The sequence below is a fragment of the Esox lucius genome, chromosome 2, assembly GCF_011004845.1.
Source record: "Esox lucius isolate fEsoLuc1 chromosome 2, fEsoLuc1.pri, whole genome shotgun sequence".
Classification (NCBI taxonomy): domain Eukaryota; kingdom Metazoa; phylum Chordata; class Actinopteri; order Esociformes; family Esocidae; genus Esox; species Esox lucius.
The window spans coordinates 16,430,529-16,454,036 of record NC_047570.1 but is presented as its reverse complement, the minus strand read 5'-3'; the positions used below and the strand labels follow the sequence as shown (position 1 = coordinate 16,454,036).

The following is a 23,508-nucleotide window of genomic DNA, read 5'->3' as shown; positions in this document are numbered from 1 at the left end:
AAGAGCGGTTGTGAATGAGTTTGGTTCTGCTTTACTCATTCTCATTCACCGCATAGCTACGGTTTTTCAACTAACGTGAGTGGCTTTAAGGTCTGCGGTCTCTTCTCTCAGCACTTGACGCAGAGATGGAAACGTCTTTTAAAGTTCAAATGCTCCTGAACGGAGAGCTCGGAGGTTTCTTTCTCTTTTCAGCGCGGCTGCCGTGTTACACACTTAACAACTCGTGTTGTCTCTGCATGCTCCTCTTCCTCTTCCTCTGTTGATGATTCCACGTCCCAGCGCCGCCCTGAATGAGGAGTGTCACCTTCTGACATTTGCCTTATAGTCCGTCCTCGTAAACCGCAGGGCCAGCTCTGCACCCTTTCCAACACATCAAGATATTATTTATGAGCGCTGTGTGTATAAACCGGCGCGCTCTTAACGATGAAATGCTCCATCTGTAGGCAGACCGGTACTGAATTGCCTTGAAACAAATCTCCCTCCAGAGACCAAGTCCCAGTGCTGTATCTCATAACTACTGCTGGCCCCTCCCCTGACCTTCATCATTCACGTGGACCCAGACAAGTACACTGAAATTAGTGGTCCCAACTGTCCCTGCCGAAAATCAAAGGGGTCCGGATGTGACGCCTGGCCCTTCCTCGGTATGTTTCTAGGGAGAATGAGTCCAGGTATTCTGGCTAGCTGCAGAGCTCCTTGTTGAAATAGGCTGTCAGTAAGTGTGAGCGCGGGGACCTAATTGAAACTGTAGTCCAGTGTTGTACAGGAATAGCCAGGCATTACGCGCCAGTGGCATCGCCGGAGAATCCCTTTAATTCTCGCTGGCAGTCCCCGTCAACTCCCACTCCCGAGTTCTTCCTTCAGAATGGGGCGGCCTACACAATTCTGGCTGCCTCTGTTCTCTCGGCTTTGTTTTCTCTAAATGTCAGGACGTTGAATGTCCCAACACTCCTCCTTCACTTCCGTCTCTTAAGCACAGGACACATTATTCCTTTAACTTTATTAACGCTCCATAATTCTCTGGGGGGGGCAACTGAAAGAAATTTTCCCTGGAGGTTTATTGTTTAAAACGAGCACAGCTCTTTCCCAGGATAAGGGCTTCTACTAAGCAGAGAGGAATTCGGACCAGGCCTCATAAAAGAAGTATTTGTGTACCAGAAAGATTTTCTCTTTTTCTTTCCAAATCGTTGTCATTAATGACTTTAGCAAATGTGTTGTGGAGAGTGAATGGAGAGGCTGCGCAGGGTCTTCAAAGGAACCCTCTAATTATTTATCCAGGATATGCCGCTCTAGAATTAGAGGCTTGGTCACCATTGGCTCCATGCCTTTTTTCTGCAAAGAAATAATTTCCACAGAATGGTTTAACTGGGACACCCTCTAATCCCTGCTCTGCTGTATGTGTGCGTGGGAGTGTGTGTGTGTGTGTGTGTGTGTATGTGTGTGTACGTGTGTGTCAGCGCATGACTATGTGTCTATGTATGTAGGCCCATATGCTTCAGCCCATGTTTCATTCTGATGTGTGGAAAGAGATTGTCGCTGAACTGGCCATTCCTCACAAATCATTCTCCGCACATTACATCACACCTGCGTCCGATCTCAGCTCTCACTCCCAGACAGCTGTCAGCCACTTTACTTAGGTTTCTGTCTCATTTTTGCCTCATTGGGGTATCTTATCACCCTCCTCAGATTTAAACTGTTAACAAAACACAGTGCCTAGCCCGCCATCCCTCTGTCTGTTTGTCTCCCTCTGTCCATCTGTCCAATCTTAGTCATGTGTTACTCTCAGCACCTCAGGCAACCTTAGTCCCCCTCACATACCTAAAAACGCCTGTGGGTGGATTATGGCTTCCTTGGCCTTCAGATAGCTGGTTAATAGCCCCGGCTTAACCCATTGTTTCTGTGTACTAGGCTAAATGTTTAAGGCATTGCCCACCGGTTGGGCCCAGCCCCTCCCAAATCCATACCTGCGTTAGGGCGTGTCTATGTGGAGGCGTGTGTTCCCGGCCCCCTCAGGGCCCTCCACTAAGGGAGTGTATCCCTTTAAGAATGCTCTTCCCAGTGTATTTTTCTAATTCCAGGTGCCAGCGAGCCTTGTGTTTTACCAGGTGCAGGCCCGGGTCATTACTGAGGTATTTGTTTTCCAGATTACAGGAGCAGCCCAGGATTAGAGGAGTGTTATCCCTGTCCCTCTCTGTCTGTCAGCCACTGATCCCCAGTGTGGAGCTTGGCTGCCTGTGCGCTGCCCCAGCCTCTCTCCAGGCTACGCTAGGCTAGGCTACACCTGGCTTGTGGTGCTGTTAGTGACCTGTCACACCACAGACCCGAGTAACCTCCCAGATGGGCCCAGAGTCTGTCTTCGAGAGGCTGAGGAAGGGGAGGACGGGACAGGGCTGGGTACGCTGATCAGACTTTCACCCAGCCGTCCTTAATGGGACTTGAAGTAGTGTGGTAATGGCTTCTCTGTGTCCGCCCCATCCTCCCAATCCCTGGGGTGTAGGATGGACCGGACAGGGATGGGACTTGGGAGGATGGCAGCCTGGGGGGTTGTCAAGTTTAGTCCCAGTCACCAGTAGCTGGACAGCTGAAGTCCTCTCTGAAACGTTTACATAGAGACCCACAATCATGATAATAAACAGTTTTATCATCGGCCTCCCAATCAATAATGCGGCTTCTTAAGGTTTAATATTTCAATGGTATTGATCATCTTAACAACCGTGTTTGTGGTTGGCTTGCTTTAACTGCAGGCCTGCAGGAAAAATGTTAGTGCTTATGTGTGTGTAGATGTTAGTGTAGATCTTGCATGTATGTGTCTGTATGTGTACATGTAGGGTGTGTGGGGTAGCTACAGCAATAGTTGAGTAGCAGTTTTTTTCCGCTGCCCAGTTTTACTGCAATTGCTCCTATGACTGTTTAGCATGTAAAGACACCCTCTTACCAGTTTTCTGTGCCATAGACCCAGTTTGTGAGAGGCTAACCTCTATCTCCTATTCTATTCAGCCCTGCCCTATATGTGGCTGCTTACTGTTTACTAGCACCTAAGCGGCCATAACATTTAAAACAATACTATGCTTCTTGCGGTCAGTCCTCTTTCCCCCTCTTCCACCCTCATCCTGTTGCTGTGGAGAAAATTAAATGGACTGAGTGAAAACAGATAAGCTGAAGGCTCCAAAAGCCCTGTAGTAAGCACATTCACTTCCACTCTCTCTGGAGAGAGGGCCTGCTTCCTCACATATCAATAGGGGGAGATTTGATAATTAGTGTAAATGAATGAAAGGCCTTGGGCCTGGCCGTCTTTGATCGGCAACATCTCACCCCTTTCCTGCAAAACCTAAGTGGGTCTGTGAGTGTGGAGTGGAGGGAGCTGGACATGGGCAGTGGTTCCCAACTAATACTAGTGCAGCTTACTGATAACATGTTCCCAAGCAGGGGTACTAGTGCAGCTTACTGATAACATGTTCCCAACCAGGGGTACTAGTGCAACTTACTGATAACATGTTCCCAGCCAGGGGTACTAGTGCAGCTTACTGATAACATGTTCCCAACCAGGGGTACTAGTGCAACTTACTGATAACATGTTCCCAAGCAGGGGTACTAGTGCAGCTTACTGATAACATGTTCCCAACCAGGGGTACTAGTGCAACTTACTGATAACATGTTCCCAGCCAGGGGTACTAGTGCAACTTACTGATAACATGTTCCCAAGCAGGGGTACTAGTGCAGCTTACTGATAACATGTTCCCAACCAGGGGTACTAGTGCAACTTACTGATAACATGTTCCCAGCCAGGGGTACTAGTGCAACTTACTGATAACATGTTCCCAAGCAGGGGTACTAGTGCAGCTTACTGATAACATGTTCCCAAGCAGGGGTACTAGTGCAACTTACTGATAACATGTTCCCAGCCAGGGGTACTAGTGCAACTTACTGATAACATGTTCCCAAGCAGGGGTACTAGTGCAGCTTACTGATAACATGTTCCCAGCCAGGGGTACTAGTGCAGCTTACTGATAACATGTTCCCAACCAGGGGTACTAGTACAGCTTACTGATAACATGCACATGTGGAGGGAATTCAGTGTTACAACGGGATGCACTTGGTGGTACAGTAACCAGAAAGGATTGGCAACCACTAGACAAGGGAGGTTTCTTCCTGCTCCCCCCCCCCCTCTCTTTCTGGGAGTGTCTATTAAAGTGATCTCCCTCCACAATGGATGATCATGACGTTGTCTGCTAACTCTTCCACTGGGCTCCGGAATGCCACACTGTCCCCGTGAGAACACGTTTCCAGCCTGCTGTGGAACAGGAGTGCTTTTTATACCAGACCATCACTAATCAGGTCAATGTAGCCCACTTGTCCGTCTGCACTGAATCTGGCAGGCTAGGAATGTCTGGCCTGGTGTTTGTGAGCTTCAGCTAGCAGGTAGTAAACACCACGCAAACACACACACACACATCCACACACCTTTGCTAACTCATGGCCCTCGTGCTGCGCTGTGGCACATGTTCTCTCCATGCCGTGTGCTCTGTGCTGCAGGTTGCCTGCAGGCAAACGTAGGTTTTTGTGGTTGGAGCGAGATTGTCTATTTCTGATTATACATCAATACCTTCATCCCAGGGATAATTTATGCATTTCCCAAGCACAAAGCTTTATCTGAGCTAACCACTGGGGACAGCGCAGGGAAATAAACCCCCAAAAAAGGAAGATAGCTTGCGGCTGCAGTAAGAATAGGTTATTTTTGTAGTTATTAAAACAGGTTCTTCTCTGTTTCATTTTTAACCTGACACTTTGCTGAAACTTGCATGCTCCTCTGGAATCTGGAGACGAAGTTCACAGATCAGTGAAATAATGACTGTGATTCTGCATATAATGTTAAAACAGAAGAGTGGCTTTTGGGCAAACGGATCGCTTAACAAAACCAACACAGCAAGGAAAACCAATGTCTACCAGTGTGCATTTTTAATCTGAATGTATTCAGTCCGCTTCCTCTCTTCCTCTCTGTGATGTGAGAGTTCTCATTTGTACTCCCAGTCTGCCATAGCTCCACAGCCCCCCCACGCTTCCTGCTAATTGGTGGGAGTCTGGGAGCTTCCTGCTGTGTGTTCGCTGCTTCCCCTTGCTTTGCCACCCCACCAGCTCTTTCACCAGTGCTCCCCGCAACTGAGTAATTAACCCACTGCTAATTAACTACTTCTAATTACACAGCACTGTTTCCATTGCACCCTCCAAAGTGAGGAGACACTTGGCCGCCACGTGCCAGTCCCTTCTGGAAGGCTTTGAATCGACCTGCTGTCTGATTGGCTGGCTGCTAAAGACTGTCAGGAGCTATATCCCAGGATGCCTCTGTTGTGCTAGACAGCGTGGATTAAGAGAATCTGATGATGTTGCGTAAACAATGAAATCACTTTCAAGGTTCTATTTCAAGTCCATGTACAAAGGAGGCAATTGATACTACAAAATCAATTTGCGCATGCTTGCCCTGGACTGAGACCCAGTGTTTGAGTTGAGTGGTCACAGACATTAGTGATCCAGAAGCGGCTTTACCATGCAATAGAGCAGCCAGCAGGGACCTTTTATAGCTCCGTCTTAATCCTATTCTAGATTTGAGGCAAAAAGCATTTTGCAGCTGCTGTCTGGCATCCTGGGAGTTGTAGTTTGTTCCCCATCCCCGTCAGAGCCTGAGACCTGTATGTATAGTGGTCGTGACGTGATAAAGGCAGCCTACCTTAGCTCTGTCTGCTCCTTGATGTGCTCCCAGCCCCAGAGCCCCCAATCCAAGCCCCCCCCCCCCCCACACACGCACACTCACCACTATACTCCCCTCTTTTCCTAGTCTCGGTCTCGGCACAGCCACGGCTATTTCTGTTCCACAGACTGATAGCTCCAACTGAAGATCATTGATTTTACGGGAAGCCCTGTTTACAGCCTGAGTGCCATCGACCTGAGGTGACTTTTTACCTCCTGAAGTAAGAGCAGCACTGGAGCATCCTTGTGTCTACATTATACAGTCAGTCACAAGAAGCAGGAGGAGAATAAGAGTTGGGGGAAATCTACATTACAGAGAGGAGTGAAGTTTGAGGTACAGTGTTAGAGAATCATACTTAAATTAGCACTGTAACCCATTTAGTTGTTATTGAGTGAAGTAATCGGTCTAGTTTTTAGTATAGTAGACTTGATTGGCCTAGATATTAGTAAAGTAGAATTTATATTGGTCTAAATGTTAGAATAGTGGAGTTAATTGGCATGTATGTCAATATAGTATAGTTAATTGGTCAAGGTGTTAGTATAGTAGAGTTAAGTGGGCTAGATGTTACTATACAAGAGTTAATTGGCCTAGATGTTAGTCTAGTTTAGTTAATTGGGCTAGATGTTATTATAGTTATATTAATTGGCATAGATGTTAGTATAGCTGAGTTAATTGGGCTAGATGTTATTATAGTTGAGTCCATTGGGCTAGATGTTATTATAGTTAAATTAATTGGCAAAGATGTTAGTATAGCTGAGTTAATTGGGCTAGATGTTATTATAGTTGAGTCCATTGGGCTAGATGTTATTATAGTTAAATTAATTGGCAAAGATGTTAGTATAGCTGAGTTAATTGGGCTAGATGTTATTATAGTTGAGTCAATTGGGCTAGATGTTATTATAGTTGAGTTAATTGGCATAGATGTTAGTTTAGCGGAGTTAATTGGGCTAGGGGAGAATAGGAATATCCTATCTAAGTCCAGGGTGGTCGTGAAGGGCTATCTACAGAACAGCAGCGCTATCTAAAGGCTCAGCGCTATCTAAAGGCTCAGGGATTAGGGCAACACAGGGGCCTTGTTTGGGGCATTACCATGGACTTTGGGTAAAGACTGAGATGTATGCATACATACACTGGTTATTAATTGGGCCAGGCCTTGGAGATGAGCCTCTGTTCATTTAGCCTGAGGACTACATTGGTTCCCCCATCAATGAGCTAGTCCCCTGTGCAGCATCAACAGCCCTGCCTGCTTTATCAATAAGAAGCCTTCCTTCCCACATCTTCCTGTAACTTGCTTAGCATTTACACCATTGATTTTCCAATAAGCGGCCTTACCCTGCGGTGGCCAGCCAGGCCCGAGCTCTGTGATGGCTCAGACAGCCCTCCTGAAGGACAATGGGAAACGAGGCGGCGGGGGGGGGGTGTAGGGGTGCACTTGTGTTTTTGGGGGTTGGGGGGTGGGTTTAAGGAGTCCTCCTCATCTAGCGATGCTGGGGTCTAGGTGTAGATGAAGAGGTTAGCATGGGGGGTCAGGTCCGCGTCTGATGGGGGTGTTCTCAGCTGGGGCTGGGCCAGAGTTAATTCCCCAGGAGACCCTGCTGTCCCTGGTCCTCTGGAGGGCTGGCCCCCAGGCAGGTGATTGTGGGTGCTTATAATCAGATTGATCCTTAGCCTTTAATTCTTCCATGGCTCGGCCAGTAAATCCTACCTAATGAAAGGGCCCATAAATAAAAACGTATCTCATTTTCCATCCCTGCAAAATGACAACCAGACCCACCTCTGACAGCGTTCATTAAGCCTCTGCCCCTTTCAAAAGGCTCAACCTTATCTGCTTTGTTACGGTGGGGGAGGAGGGCATCATGCTTTATATGTCTCTAATGTCAGAGACGGGAGAAAAGACACTGTCTGGCATTTAATGCCTGTTCGGGCTGCTGCTGGAAAGCTGTGGCAGGAGGACTGCCTCCTATAGCCTGACCCTGCCCTGTTCCTTTAGACTCCCTCTCCACTGTCCCTCCCATAGCTCAGGAATCCACGCTTTTATTCCTTCTGATCATTCCTTATTGTGAGCTGAGGCTTGTTTTAACTGCATGCAGACTGTCTCATTGTTTGTCTGTGGGTCCGTGAAGAGAGTAGAACACAAGGCCAGCGGTTGAAAGCACAGGCTGTGGCAGGAATCCTGTTGCTTCCTTTAGCAGCAGCTTCAATGTCAGTATGCAAAGGAAAATTGAAATCATTTGCGTAGTACCATTGCCGATAATGTTAGCTTACTGCAGGCACTCTACCTTTACTGGCAAGGTTCATGCTGATTGTGGCTATTAACACCGTCAGCAGACACAGAGCCACTCTGCCCCACACCTCCCCTCCTTGCCCTTCCAGCGCGTCTCCCCGTCTGTCTCCCTCCCTCATTTGGTACGTCTGTAAGATTAAAGCTTTTCCTGCTCTAAACAGGTGTCGCTTAGCGTGCAGACCTGGAGACAAACAGGGAGCTAGTGCGATATCGGCCTGCCCATCTGAGACTCTCCGACTCCAGGCAATCCCATTTCATATCAGTAACCACCACAGGTTATTGAATTAGACCATCTTGATTTTAAAGAGCAATCCTGTTTTCTGTAAGCAGTGGACACGCCGAGCTGGTTGGGACTAAACTCCACCTCCGTCTCTGGTCAGGGGTCGTCCCGCTGCTCTTCCAGCCGATGGGTTGTAGGCATGTCAAAGGGCACTGGTGCGCGGAGAGGCACACAAACATGAACAGTAGGTCCATGCTAGAGCATCTGTTGGGCCACTGGACATCTAGTGAGGGAGTCAGGGATGCGAAGTAGTGGTCTGGGTTGGTGTGTTATCAAGCACACCCATCTGCCTGCAGGGCAGCTCGTCTCCCCGTGGAGCATGACACGATGTGGGCAGTATGTTCACTTCAGGCCACGGGCAGGACAGCCCCTGGGACATGGGAGTGGGGAGAGATGGAACGACAGGGTTTGGCGCACGGTGTTCAGGAGTTCCATGTTCAGACGGGGCTGTCCATCTGTCACTGCCAGTGCTCTTTACTTCCCCCACCAAAAATGTTACATCCCCCACCAAAAATGTTATATGTATAGTTAAAGCTCCAAATAAATGTGCCCTGGTGTAATGTGTTTAACGAATCCGTTAGGCACTTACTTGGTTGTTTTTCATTGGCTGCCCTTTCGTCTGCCTCCATCCGTCTGGGTGCAATGTCTTGTGCCTAGCATTCCTGTTGTTAATGGAGCAGGTAATATATAGTGACCGGTCTGGTTACTATCACCTCACTCAGAATGGCAGCCAGCTACAAATCATGCCTGTCTGGATCAAGTAATCCTGTTAATAAAACAACTGAGCTAATGTCATTCACTCTGTATGCAAAGCAGAGCGGTCGTCCAGGGGGCTCTGTCTGTGTGGACTGCAAACAATAACAAGTAGGGGTACCTGGGCCGAGACAAAATGGTTGCCATTACTGTTTACGGTGGAAGGTTGTGCGACTGACATTCCCCCGCTTTGCGTTCATTATGCACCGCCAGACCATCAGATAACGCAGCTCCAGATATTATATTTGGTTTCTTATCAAACCAATTTGGCGCATTAATTACAACCTTTAGATTAGAATTCCCTGTTCCAGGTAGGACACCGTCATAATGACGAAATGCAGAGGTACACGCTGAAAGAGTCAGCCCATTGTTTCAGTCGCATAAGTGCGTTCAGGGTGGAGTAGAGCAGTGTGGGGGGTGTTTTCCATCAGACATTCATGAAGAGCAGGGCAGACGTTATCAATCTCTCCACTGTGGGCCAGCCCTCTCTAGTTAATATGGTAGGGGCTCTGGGGGGGGGGCGACACAGCACTGTCTGATCACGGATAGAATTTGCATCCCTAAGTAAATAAGTAAATAAATCAAGTGGCGGCGGTGAATGTGCTAATCAGCCAGGACATGGCGGCAAGCCGGAGCAGGGTGCCCGGAAACTTTGCTCATGTAATATTCAGCACCGGCTGGGTGAAAGGGCAGGCCAGAGTTATTGGTTTCAGCCCAGTCACCCCCTTTAATCAATGCTGCCTGCATCTCTTTAATAAAATTATTAGCTCAGCAGTATCTGGCGCTATCATTCTATCTCCACGGCACTCTAAATTGCGGTGCTCGGGGCATAGCCGGCTCCCGAAGGCACAGCTCCCATTTATTACGTCGGAGGCGGGTGGCTGGAGTGTTTGAAACCAGGCTGACCAGGGTGGTTCCTGGTTGCCGGAGCTAAACACAGCTGCATTTCACTTCCAACCCAGCTGTATTTTGGGCTTTACTGAAAATATGTCTTTTTCCTCTCGTCCTCTTTGAGTGTGTGTGTATGTGTGTGTGTGTGTGTGTGTGAGCTTACAATTAATTACCTGCGTTGCATACTGCATTGTGTGCACTCAACAGGACAGGAGTGGATGATGTCTAGCTGGGTGTTTTTCCATGCATGATTTCTCTTATTTCAGCAGAAAGGGAGAGGACTCTAAAATGGCTGTGCAGTTATCAGCAGTACCCTTCACTTCTTCTCTAGTTATGTAAATGTATCATGTGCTGATGGGTGGCTTCTCTGTGTCTGGGTCTAATTATCTCACAATGAATCTATTTTATCCATTAAGTTGGGCCTGTTTCTCCCTCTTTCTGACTGGAAGTTAATTAAAAACGGATGTAGGATTTGGAGAATGTAAGATTAGGGGTGTTGTTTGGAAGGTGAAGATAAAAGATGGTAACTTCCTGATATGGCAGGAAGATGAATCGTGGGATGGCTTATTAGTGCTTGTCTCAGGTATTGTGTTTAAGTACCTAATCTAGCATAATGAGCACTCTGTCATTTTCCCAATTAGACCTCACACTTTCCTCTCTCACCCATGCACTATACATTAAATGTGTTCCTCTCAGCATTCTATAGATAGATGTTCCTTTCATCAAGGTGCTTCCAATCTCGTCTTTAGGAGCGTTTCTGGAAGCACTTAGACCGATGCGTTGGGATATATCCATGAAAGAGGGAATGTATGCCTCCATTGTGTCCTTGTTGATATCCACGGTCCTTTCATGTACTGTACGTGATGTGCCGTGATGTTGCTAACCCAACTCCCTCTTCTCTCCCTGTCCCTCTCAGGCCTGGATGCGATGAACGCCTCATGTAGGCATCAGCATGGACAGCTGTGAGTCTCCCGTGGTTTCTGGGACAGACGATGGCCTCGGCTCTTCCGCTACCACCCAGCAACAGCAGCAGCACCCCCCGCGGCCCTGGAACGATCACTCTAACTCACAGGTCCCTGCCAGCAGCCAGCCCCCGTCCCTGGAGCCACTGTCTCTCTCTGCACCCTACCCCTCTGTGAGAGAGCCCCAGCATCAACAGACCAACCGGACCCCACCCCTGGCCCGCAGCGAGAGCTCCGCCTCAGGCCAGCTGCACCCCAGAAGAGAGGGTTTCGACGAGGAGCAGGAGGGAGTGAGCTACGGAGAAGAAGAAGAAGACGACGACGAATTGGAGGACTTGGATGACATGGAGATCGACAACTGTTTCCCAAGTCTGCAGCCCTTCCCCGGTGTGCCCATAGCTCCCGGAGGAGGGGGCATGCCCACACTCCTACGCCAGCAGCCCAACCGTCAGAGGGGTGTGGCAGAAAGTGGGAGTGAGGAAGGAGAGGAGGAGGAGGAAGAGGAGAGCAGTGATGTGGAGAACCTGGCTGGGGAGATAGTCTACCAGCCAGATGGCTCCGCCTACATCGTGGAGAGCCTCAGTCAGCTGATCCAAAGTGGAGGGGGCGGGGCAACCGGCCTTCTCCCCGCCAACACTCTGCCCGCGGCGGGGAAACCGGGGGAACCAGCCGGGACCTCACCCTCTGTATACCCTCAGATCATCAACACGTTCCACATAGCTTCGTCGTTTGGGAAGTGGTTTGGCTCCTCAGACCAAGGATTCCCCAATACCTCAACCCTGGCAGGCCTCAGTCCTGTCCTGCACAGTTTCCGCGTCTTCGATGTGCGGCACAAAAGCAACAAGGATTACCTGAACAGCGATGGGTCTGCCAAGAAGTCCTGCGTATCCAAAGATGTTCCCAACAACGTGGATTTCTCCAAGTTTGATGGGCTGGCCCTGTATGGCAAGGGGAAGCCCATCCTCATGTGTTTTCTGTGCAAGCTGTCCTTCGGCTACGCGCGCTCCTTCGCCACTCACGCCGTCCACGACCACCGCATGACCCTGTGTGAGGACGAGAGGCGGCTGCTGGGGGACAACAAGGCGTCTGCCATTATCCAGGGCATCGGGAAGGACAAGGAGCCCCTCATCAGCTTTCTGGAACCAAAAAACAGGAGCTCTCCTACACCAGCGCCCCCCACCCTGGTCCCAATGAACTCTGGCCAGAGCTTCTACGGCACATTCAGCGGGGTCCACCTGGAAGCGGGGAGCAGCAGCGGGGGTAGCGAGGCCCTCCTGAACAAAGACTCAGACTCCTCTAGTTTCCAGCAGCAGCAAGGCTCACTACTGTCTCTAGGGGGGCTGGGCACCTCCAAAGCACCCGCTCTTACCTCAGGCCCTGCCAAAGACTCCAGTACCCTGCCGAAGCAGGGAGGGAGAACAGAGGGGCCTAATGGGAAAGAGGGGATCCGCAGGGGGGAGGATGGGCATGCGGAGCGGCGAGAAGGCAAGGTACACCTGGCGAGCCAGGATCGGGCCTCCGAGGAAGAGGAGGAACCGATCTTAGAGGACGAAGAAGACGAGATGGAGGAGGAAGGCACTGCGCTGGCCTGTGGTGGTAACAGTAGCTGCGTCGGCGAAGAAGTGGGGGAACCGGCTGTCTCAAACCAAAGCATTTCCAAATCTCCTTTATTAATGCCTAGTAGCACTCTCCAGCCTTCTGCCTGTCCCTCTGCAGCCAGCCCCATGCTCAACAGCAAAGTCCCGGCTTCCAGCTCCTCTTTCTCCGTCAGGGAAGAGTGCGCGGCCGCAGACGGCGGGGGAAGGAACTCCGAGCTCCCTCTGAGCTTTAACTGCCAGGGCTCCATTGTCCCCATGGCAATGGCTGCCGCCGACAGTGGGGGCGAGGAGGACGCCGCGGGCACCTCCTCGCCTCTGGCCCCCAGCGATGCCGCTGACGAAAGTGCCAATCGAGATAGTGCCACAGCTCCTGAACCAAATGACTGCCCGGCGGAGGGCGAGGATGACAGCGGGGCCCTGCTGCACCACCACCACCTTCACCACCACCACCACCACCACCTGCACCCCTCCGCTCACCCCCACCCCCACCCGGGGGGGCCCTGCGACATGGGCGGCGTCGGGGAGTGCCCTCAGAACCACGGGCCCGGAGGCAGCGGCGGGAGCGGCGTGGAGTGCCCCAAGTGCGACACGGTCCTGGGCTCGTCGCGGTCCCTGGGCGGCCACATGACCATGATGCACTCGCGCAACTCGTGCAAGACACTCAAGTGTCCCAAGTGCAACTGGCATTACAAGTACCAGCAGACCCTGGAGGCCCACATGAAGGAGAAGCACCCGGACTCCGGTGGCTCCTGCGTGTACTGCAGCAGTGGTCAGAGCCACCCGCGCCTGGCCAGGGGAGAGAGCTACACCTGCGGATACAAGCCCTTCCGCTGCGAGGTCAGTACTTCAACCTAGCCAGTTGAAGATCCAACCTAGTCAGTTGAAGTACTGACCTCAGCCTAATGACTAGTATACTGTGAGGTGGTAGGACTTTAGCGCAGTGTGAGATGTGCCGAGGTGTCGTCTGACCGGACTGTCGGCCGACGTGTCACGATGCGTTGTTTAGGCTTCTTGGAGCGTGAGTCTTGAAGGCCGCGCGCATTCCCGCTAGGCGTGTCGAGGTGTCCAGCTAACGATCTCTCTCTGTCTCTAGGTGTGCAACTACTCCACCACCACCAAGGGCAACCTGAGCATCCACATGCAGTCGGACAAGCACCTGAACAACATGCAGACGCTGCAGAACGGCGGCTCCATCAACTCGGCCGAGCAGCAGGTGTTCGGCCAGCACCCCGGTGGGGTGGGCGTGGTGTCCGTGCCCTCGGTGACCCAGGCCAGCGCCCACCACCCGCCGCACCACCACCACCCCACCCAGTCCTCCGCCCACATGGCGGTGCCGTGTGGCGCCCCCTCACCCACCAAGCCAAAAAGCAAGCCCACGTGGCGCTGCGAGGTGTGCGACTACGAGACCAACGTGGCGAGGAACCTGCGCATTCACATGACCAGTGAGAAGCACATGCACAACATGATGCTGCTGCAGCAGAACGTGACCCAGATGCAGCACGGCCGGCTGGGCCTGGGGGCCATGCCCTCTCCGTCCGAGGCCGAGCTCTACCAATACTACCTGACCCAGAACATGAGCCTGCCCCCGGGCCTCAAGATGGACCCGGCCGGAGCCGAGGCCCAGTTCCTGCTGGGAGGCTTTCACCTGGACCCCAACATGGCCGCCCTGGCCCCCCAACTAGGTGAGCTTTCTCAGTTCGCCTCTGCAACAGTGGAGCAGTGGGAGCCATTCTGGCGCTTCCTTCAGAACTGCCTCAGGTCACCACAGAAATTGTAGACTGTAGTTCAGTGTGAGTTCACAAGGGTGGGATCGCTCTCACTGCTGCCAGCTGGTTATTTTTAACATTAAACTCGCTGTTATGTACAGTACATTATGTGACTGAATGAAGAATATACAAAAATCTTTTTAAATGAAATGCTACACGTTTTAACCCATTTAGACATAGGCTAATTGTCTTCATTTATTTACTGAATGTGTGTAGCGTGGCCAGTAAATGAATGCAGGAATGGTAAGTAATTTTAAATCTACATTTAATGAATACTGAATATGAAAATGTCCCATGAGAAAAAACAGACATCAGCCTTTTTTCTGAACTCTGCACACAAGGGGTTAACCAGACAACACAGACACACGCGCGTGCACACACACACACACACACACACACACCCCCCTCACCCTCCAAACTGTTTACACACAATCCTATCTCTCATTTTGGCGGGTCTCTCTTTCCTTCTGCCCTGAGGTACAGCTGCCCTACCGATCTTAACATCATTCGCTCTTCTTCTAAGCAAAGAGCAACACAGAGATTAAAGGGGGAAGGTCATGGAACGGCAGTGTATAAAACGAGAGTTTCTTAGAGGGTGCACTTAACCCACAACAACCCCTCTTTTTCTGCCATTGTGTATACGACTACTCGTTAGTTGCTACCATGTGACGGTCTCCCAGCACTACACCTGGACCCCTGTCCACTGCCGTGTCATTGTATAGTGGAGCTGAATCGATATATTGGCCCTCCAGACTATGGGATTCATATGAGGACAGTGTTTCACTCCAGGTCAGCTATGAAGAGTGGACCTTTAGACTCGACCATCGTGGCGCTAGTACAACTGCTTCAGTTAGGGACTTTTCCTGTTGACTTAAGATGAGCTGAGCCATTACCGGGGTAATTGTAATTAAAATGGACTCTACTGTTAAATGTCCTGTAGCCTAAAATCTTAATCATCATACCCACATTTGCACACTTGTGTTCCTAGCACTCGCAGGGGTTTAGTTTACACTGCCAGTCTGTGTCACTCTATCTGGGTCAGACTGGCTGGGAAAGTCCCCCCTGTGAAACGTTGTTGTGCTCACAATAGACGGTGAGGGAGAGAAAGAGAGAGAACGAGAGAGAGAGAGAGAGAGGGCTGAGTGAGGGTTCCTCTTGTTTCGCCCATGTCCTCCAGACCTTCTCTCCTCTGAGCAGAGTCAGTGTTTTCATGTCATTATTCCCAAACTGCCACTGAACTCCGCCACTGGATCTCTCCTTTTTTTTCCCCTAACGTTGTAATTGCAGCTATAAATTTTATCTTGGTCAAAGAAGGGAGGAGCGGAGGGCCCTATATGGGTAATTCAGCAGCATAGCTGAGTGTTTGGTGTGCCAGTTACAACCCCGCAGTTGTACAGACTTGTCTCCAACTGTCGCCGGTTCAAAGACACGAACAAGAATTGATTGCTGTGACTATTTTATTTTTTATTTTTTATCTCCTGCCATCTGGTTCATTTTCTTGCGAGGGAACGTTTAATAAGCATGTTACAGGGAATGACGAGGCATCACTCTCAGCCGCAAAACTAACGCAGTGTCATCAATGTCATCCCCACACACGCACGCACACACACACACACACACACACTCCCTCTGATTGACTAAACACACAGATACGCAGCATAACACACACACACATCTCTGACATCACCAGTCTGTCTGAGCAGCTCAGGGACAGAAATTGGCTCTTGATGTATCTGTATAGACCCGGTCCCTTGTCCCTCTTCTACTGTGTATTTGTTACATTTGAGGACATAGTCAGGGAGTTATGGAGGTGACATATCCTGACCCCGCATGATCTCTCCCCCTTAGTAATCCTTATCCCCAGTATTGAGCTGCAGTAGATACAGGAAGCGAAGAGAGAGAGAGAGAGAGAGAGAGAGAGAGAGAAGAGGGGAGTGACTTTGGGCCTCAGCTATTGTGTGCTCCACTTTGTTCGATACACTGCCTGAATGCTGCAGCAGCTAGGTAAAGCTCTCTTTAAAAAAAAAATCCAACCGAGCCAGGGCACCGCTAATCTTTTGGAAGTTCCAGCAAACCCTGGAGACACAGGGTAGCATAGTCATACTGTGACTCGGACTCTGTCTGTTTCAACGAGTAGAGTTTCCCAGACGTCCCAGTGATGTCTGTTTATCCTTTTAATGTTATTTGAAAGTCAAAATATTTCCACAGCGTGTTGCCTCTCATTCCCTAAACATTGATACGGACTGACAACGTTTCAGTCAAAATATTATAGGTTATACAGTGTTTAAGGGACCTGCTTACATCTGAAACACATGTACAGACCACAGACTAAGCCAGTCATGAAGGTAGGGCTAATCCCTGTGTGTGTCTGTTAGCGTACACACTGGAAAAGTGCGTCGGAGCCACGTAGGAACAGAGCGACAGTAAACGCGTTGTCCTCCTCCTCGGATGCCAGGGTGAATTAAACGCAGACTTCCTGTGGTGAAACCCGCCGGTCGCCCGCTTCTCTTCACAGTCATGTCAGTGGCATCTGTGATACCACAAGTGGTGGCATGCGTACGGAGAACGTTCCACAGGCCCCGCGTCTTCTCCAGGGACAACGAGGGAACTGAGATGGGGGGGAAAGAGAGGAAGAGCCATAGATTGGGAGTCGTGAGAGTAGGGGCCTGGGAAAGGCTGGAGAGGTGGGGCTTGGTTGGAGTGGGGGCTCCGTGAGTGATTTCAGAGGGCTTCACAGAGGTCTCCCTCTCCCTGCTATAAAATCTCAGGTAATGGAGAAAAGTCCAAGAGCAGGCTGCATACTGCAGCAATAAATAAAAAGGGGCTGCTGGAATTAATTTAGTGTAGAGCCAGGCAGGGTCAGCCGGTGCGCTCAGTCTGGGCAGTGATAGATTAAAGATCAGTGAGCAAAGGCAAAAACTCCCCAGCCACTCTTACCTCACTTTTACCGCCTTTTGTTTTCCCCGTTTTCCCCCGACTGTATGGACGTAGTCCCTTTTGTTGTCGGGTCTGGATGCAGGTGTTGTTTTACTACGCCCCCCCCCCCCCACCCCTCCAACCAACCCTGCTGCCCCCCGCTCCCCCCGCCCAACGTCGCTCCGAAAGTCTTGCTCTCTACCCAGCAGGATTAATATGGTAGGTGTCTATATCGATTTAGCAGTGATACACATTCGAAAGAGGTAGGAGAATTCAGACGGAGAAGTGGACTCTTTTATTATTATTCCGTGAACAAGGGCACTGGATTTGATTTACAGTAATATGTGCTTGGGAACTCTTTAGTCCTCTTGTAATGATAGAATAACTTTCTTTTTCTGCGGAGCTCACGGCCTCTGGAGTTGATTTAGTGCCGGGCCGTGAAAGTGCACCAGTCCAAACAGGGGTACGTGTAAATCCATACTCTGGCGGTGCAACATTTCTGCTCCCTGCGAAAAAAGTGCAGGTTTTCTTTTTCTCAGCTCAAAGGAAGGATAATCTTGATTCAATAAAATTAGGTACATAAATACACACATGCACATTATCCTCTGAGGGGTATTGGAACTGGAGAGCAAATCCACTTTGACTGCAGAGACAAACATGGCTCTTTGTTGAAAGTTGAACCGTACACCTTTCACTTTCCCCAGGACGTTTTCATGCTGAGGGCGGCTTAAACTGAGAGCCCCTTTGGAAAACCCCAGGCCTCCACCCCCTCTAACAAACTCTAAATAACTCCTTATGTCCAGAAAAGTACATGTAACACAAAGTGAAAGAGATTGATGGCTAGATAGCAATAATCCCTCAAAGCTGTATTTAGAATTCGAAGCTTGTGAATTTTTTTAAATAACAAACTGACCATGTAACCAACTAAGAACGGTCTCTGTTTGTCTGTCTGTTTTTCTGTCTTTCCTTCTGTCTCTTTCTGTCTGTTTTTCTGTCTTTCCTTCTGTCTCTTTCTGTCTGTCTGTCTGTCTGTCTTTCCTTCTGTCTCTTTCTGTCTTTCTCTCGATCTCCGTCTGTCTCTCTCCTGCCTGATGTTCAGTAGGTGGGGAGATCCCCATGGACGTGCGGCTTGGCGGTGTTGGTGGTCAGTTAGTGTCAGAGGAGCTGATGACCCTGGGGGAGAGCCTGTCTCAGACCAGTGACCCCTCCCTCAAGCTGTTCCAGTGCGCCGTGTGCAACCGTTTCACCACGGACAACCTGGACGTCCTGGGCATGCACATGGGCGCTGAGCGCAGCCTGCCCGAGGAGGAGTGGCGTGCCGTAGTGGGGGACTCGCACCAGTGCAAGCTGTGCCGCTACACAACCCAGCTCAAGGCCAACTTCCAGCTGCACTGCAAGACCGACAAGCACGTGCAGAAGTACCAGCTGGTGGCCCACATCAAGGAGGGAGGCAAGGGCAACGAGTGGCGTCTGAAGTGTGTGGCCATCGGCAACCCCGTGCACCTGAAGTGCAACGCCTGCGACTACTACACCAACAGCCTGGAGAAGCTGCGCCTGCACACGGTCAACTCCCGTCACGAAGCCAGCCTCAAGCTGTATAAGGTGCGTGGCTGCCCGTTAACTCTGCCCTCATCCGTCTCCCCTGTTAACTCTGCCCTGATCCGTCTCAGCCCGTTATCTCTGCCTTCAGCCCTCTCCCCCGTTAACTCTGCCTTCATACCTCTCAGCCCGTTAACTCTGCCTTCATCCCTTTCAGCCATTAACTCTGTCTTCATCCCTCTCACATTTCACCCATGAACTCTACCTTCATCCCTTTCACCCGTTAACTCTGCCTTCATCCCTCTCAGCCTGTTAACTCTGCCTTCATCCCTCTCACATCTCACCCGTTAACTCTACCTTCATCCCTCACCCGTTAACTCTACCTCCATTCTAACCAGATTTCCCGTTGCAGTAATGCACAGCAGATCCCAGTTCAGCCCAACTACTTCTGGCGTAGCCTCTTCTTCCATTAATGACTGATGCCCCTGTGTTCTGAGCCTTCTGTTTCCAGAGCCTGTTCACAGGAGGCCAGAAAATGGCAGGCTGGGTTAGGGGGATAAGGGGTGAAACCTCTAGTAGAGGGATGAAGAAGTGAGAGGAGACAGAGGTTTGGTGCTAATACTCCTTGGAGCGGGAAAGGGAGAATCGTTCTCGACAGCCTTATTGATTTTCGCTGGACTTGGAGCTTCACCTTCTCCTCTAATCATTCCATAATAGCCAATGGATGAACACTCTCGGAACAAATGGACATAAATCTAACAGGCCTGATTCCACTTAGGCACCTATCCTGTCTGTCTGCGGCTAGGCTAGGGCCACTCTGTGCTTACCCCAAGCTGGCAGAGCTACGGCTAACACACACACACTAGCATGCACATCAAAACCTAAACACATGCTGCTCCTGTTCACCCACACCTTGACACACAGACACAGGCAGTAGTGGCACACTTACACAAAGACCAAATTCCATTCTCAAGTGGTAGGCTGTTGGAGAAAATGGGCAAAAATCTAACATATATTTAGCTGGATTTCTAAGTGCATTTTCTTTTTTGTACCTGCGCTGTATACCTGTTCTTGGCCAAAGAGTGTAAGATTGGCAATGTAGAAAAAAAGTGGAAACAGTATTGTGGTTTCAATGATGTGGTTTGATCACATTAAACAGCTAGGCTAGACCAGTGTAAAACCCTATCCAAAAGCCTTGTCCCTCTGGCTGTTTTTTCATGAATGGTATTTGTGCTGAGAGGACCTCCAGTAACAGACTGAAAGGGTTTTTCAACACTCCATTAAGAGAGAAGGTGTGAGGCTCTACTCCCAGGGTTACCATTAGGAGGGCCGGAGGGAGCCGGCAGTGTTGATGCTTGGTCAATGCAGGATAGGGGCCCGGCCCTCGACACAGTAGCCTCTGGGCCTGGTGATAGACAGAAAGCAGGGTTTTATTGGAACAGGACTGGAACAGTGTCTCCACCAGTCTTGCCCAGACATGTAGCCAGGATATTTACAAATACCGCACTGTTTAAAATATGTAACCCAATCAGTAGGACACGTTGGGCCTGGCCTGTGGAGGCAGGAAGACTGAGAAGGGCCTCCTAGTGCCCCAGGTTTGGTTCGTGGTCACTGGGCAGGGTTGGGACGGGCTGGGATTGCCCTGGTTGTTCTCTGTGCCACGAGACACATGCCAATAATACTGTCTCACACTTAACATAAATAGACGGCAGCCTGCATATCCCCCTTATACTCTCAAGGTGGAACAAGATGTTTTGCCTGAAAGGAGAGTGAAGAGTTTATATTCCCTTGTCTGTCTGTCTGCTTCTGTTTTTCCACGTGGCTACCTCAACCGTAACCTTGCTGCAGAAATTTGGGGTAATGCGACTCAGACTGTGGAGGATTAAATGTGTACAACGCAGTCTGGCATGATCGCTCTCCACCACTTAAGCCTCTTCTGATATTCCTTAAAGCTAATTGATCTCGAGAAAAATGACCTGAGCTCTCACCCCAAGAGCCTTGCCATCCCTCACTTCCAGGCAGCCACTATCCTTCCAGATACGCGTAGTGGTGAAAAAGCCAAGATGTTCACAACTTGACAAGAGTTATGACAGCATTTCAAGAACCGCATGTGATTAGCGGGTGAAAAGTACATGTTTCTGGGGCATAGCTCACTGCAGCATGGCTTGGCTCCCCGCTTCGCAATGTCACACCCTTCATGTCGCTTTGGATAGAGCAGAGCAGCGTATCATGATAGAGCAGAGCAACATATCATGATAGGGCAGAGCAACATATCATGATAGGGCAGAGCAATTGACAGTCATTCAGCCAGGCAGAACCCCACAGCAGCCCCCAACCCCCAGCCCCAACCCTCAGACTCAACCCTCCCAGCCTCAACCCTCAGCCTCAATCCCCCCCAGCCCCAACCCTCAGTCCCAACCCTCCCAGCCTCAACCCTCCCAGCCCCAACCCTCAGCCTCAACCCCCAGCCTCAACCCCCAGCCTCAACCCCCAGCCTCAACCCCCAGCCTCAACCTGACAGATTATGTGAGGATGAGGAACTTTTTTTTTTTTTTTTTATGCAAATAGCAGCATATTTTTTCATACCTTTTTTTGGAGAGAAACTAAATCATCAAGTCAGCATAAACAGGCTTTAAGATGTGGGAGATCCTTGGTCCACTTCGCCCAAATCAAACTGGTTTGCATTAACCAGGCCCTTGTGTGCACGGCTCCGTATAAATTGGAGCCTGTAATTACTGGAATTAAAAAGGAAGGTTTAAACTGAGGGCTAAGCTGGATGGGATAATTTGAGAGTTTGTGGTATGCGGCCCATATTAGGGCTTTCTAAAAATATCCCCCCCACCACCCCACGTATTGGAATGTTTATAAAGTCCACGGAAAGCCTGAGCGAGTCATCCCGACCACACGGACCACCACGCTGTGGGGTGATGGAGCCTATTCCTGACTCTGTTGTTCCGGGTTTGAAGACGCCCACTCTGAAGCTCCACTCTGGCTGCTGCTGACACACCCCTCTGTTCTCAGATGAACTTTCACCTTCCCTTCACATCTCCCCACTCACTGTCAGCTTTGTAGTGGTGCTGGTGATGTCATGATGGTCGTGCATAAGTACAAGCAGATGGCTCTACACTACAGTATGCAAGTCACCTCAAAGCTTCAGCTCTCCCATTCTCCGTACAGACCTGTTGGCCTGTAGAAACCCAGCTTTTACTGCGGATTTACAGAGTCTTCTTACGGTAGTAGTATAAGTACTAGTAGCAGTCGTCGTAATGACATACATCTCTCCAGAAGTCTCTGATAAAGAAAAACAGGTGTCTGAAATGTTCCCGGCAGACCTCAGGTGTTGTGTGTTGGATGCATGAGTGGAGAGGAGTCGGCGGCGGCTGGTAACCAGCCAGTCCTAGCTCTGCTCTGCACTACTCTCTCGGCCTGTGCTCTGCCCAGACAGGATAGGTGGAGCCCGGGCCAGCCAGGACTGTGCTTCCAGGCAGGAGTTTGGGGAAAGGGGAGGAGCCTAGAGGACTAGCTGGCTACCTTCCTTGTCTCGGGGGTCGGTACGATCTGCGGTAATTGAGATTGATTGGATGTTATTTTTCCTCTTGCAAATGTAGTCCATTAGCTTGGCACATGCATAATCAGTTTAGAGCGCAGTTAGCCGAATGTAATCATGTTCCTCGGTGTCTGCTCGCACAAAATCCACTCCAGATGCCGCTTGGCTGCGGAAAGAGAGGAAGAAAGTGCCGTCACTATCACATGGGGAATCTCTGCCCAAGAAAGCCTTGACACCCCTCCCTCTGTCCTGGTCTCGCTCTATTAAACGCACACACACAACTGTACAAACCCTCCCATAGACACCAAGTATACACACACATACACACACATTGCTCTGCGACTGCCTCCTGCACCCCTGAGAACAGATCACATGTTCTGTAGTTTTAGCTGTTTAGCCTAACGCGGTGCTCCCTGGGACCAGGCCCGGCCCACTAACCAGCACCAAGCATCTGTAACTTGGACGCCTCTCCTCTGCTTATTTTCCCCTCCAGTGCGATCCAACTCGATCACCGAGCAGTGAGGAAAGAAAATGTCTGCGCTCCGTGGAGAGAAAATAATCTGAAAGGCATAATAGGAGCAAAGCATGTGTAATGTAAATGAAGGGATTATCTGCTCATGGAAACACATGAAGGTGTTTCACAGATGACCCTGCACTGCTCAGTTCTCCCAGACTACACACTGACCTCCATTAGTGACCATCGTTGTCTGGGCGGATTTCAAATCCTCCTGACCAGCACGGGACAGGGGAAACTATCATCAGCACAACAAAGAACTATTGGTATTGGCTGGCCCCAGAATGGTTTGTTTTTTTATCATCAAATAGAAGTGGAGAGAGTCATTTGGAGTGAAAGTCACAGGGGAACATTTAATCGCTGTTGGGATCCGATACGTCATGGTCCTTTTATCGGCCCGCCAATCAGCCCAACCTCAGCCCCGTTGACCGACAGACAGACAGACAGACAGACAGACTCACCATCAGACAGCAGTTAGTGGAGGGGAGAGGAGAGAGGGGCGGAGAGAGGCCGGTTTAGACAGAGATACTCTGCTAATTATCATGGCTGGCCTGTGATTGTTCTGTAATAGTGCTCAGTGGGAAAGGGTGCAGCGGTTCCAGGAAGAGCTGAGCTCTGATTTACTGGTACTACTGCTCTAATAAAGCTCTCGCTGCACATCCTGGGAGACAGCCCATTCCCCCTCTCCACACGCACATACACACACACACACACGCAC

At 50.2% G+C, this 23,508-nt stretch overlaps 1 protein-coding gene across 5 annotated transcripts in view; it reads left to right on the top strand.

Moving 5' to 3' along the window:
* zfhx3 (zinc finger homeobox 3) overlaps positions 1-23,508 on the top strand; it is a 351,767-nt gene that overhangs the window by 242,003 nt on the left and 86,256 nt on the right. For 4 of the 5 annotated variants that reach the window (XM_020053680.3, XM_020053671.3, XM_020053682.3 and 1 more), the window contains 4 exons: positions 10,865-13,345; positions 13,602-14,190; positions 14,491-14,517; positions 18,290-18,792. In XM_020053680.3, the coding sequence (XP_019909239.2) occupies positions 10,901-13,345; positions 13,602-14,190; positions 14,491-14,517; positions 18,290-18,792 (3,564 nt within the window). In that variant the 5' untranslated portion in view covers positions 10,865-10,900. The remainder of the gene's footprint in view (positions 1-10,864; positions 13,346-13,601; positions 14,191-14,490; positions 14,518-18,289; positions 18,793-23,508) is intronic. The other variant, XM_034287022.1, reaches the window with a different exon arrangement.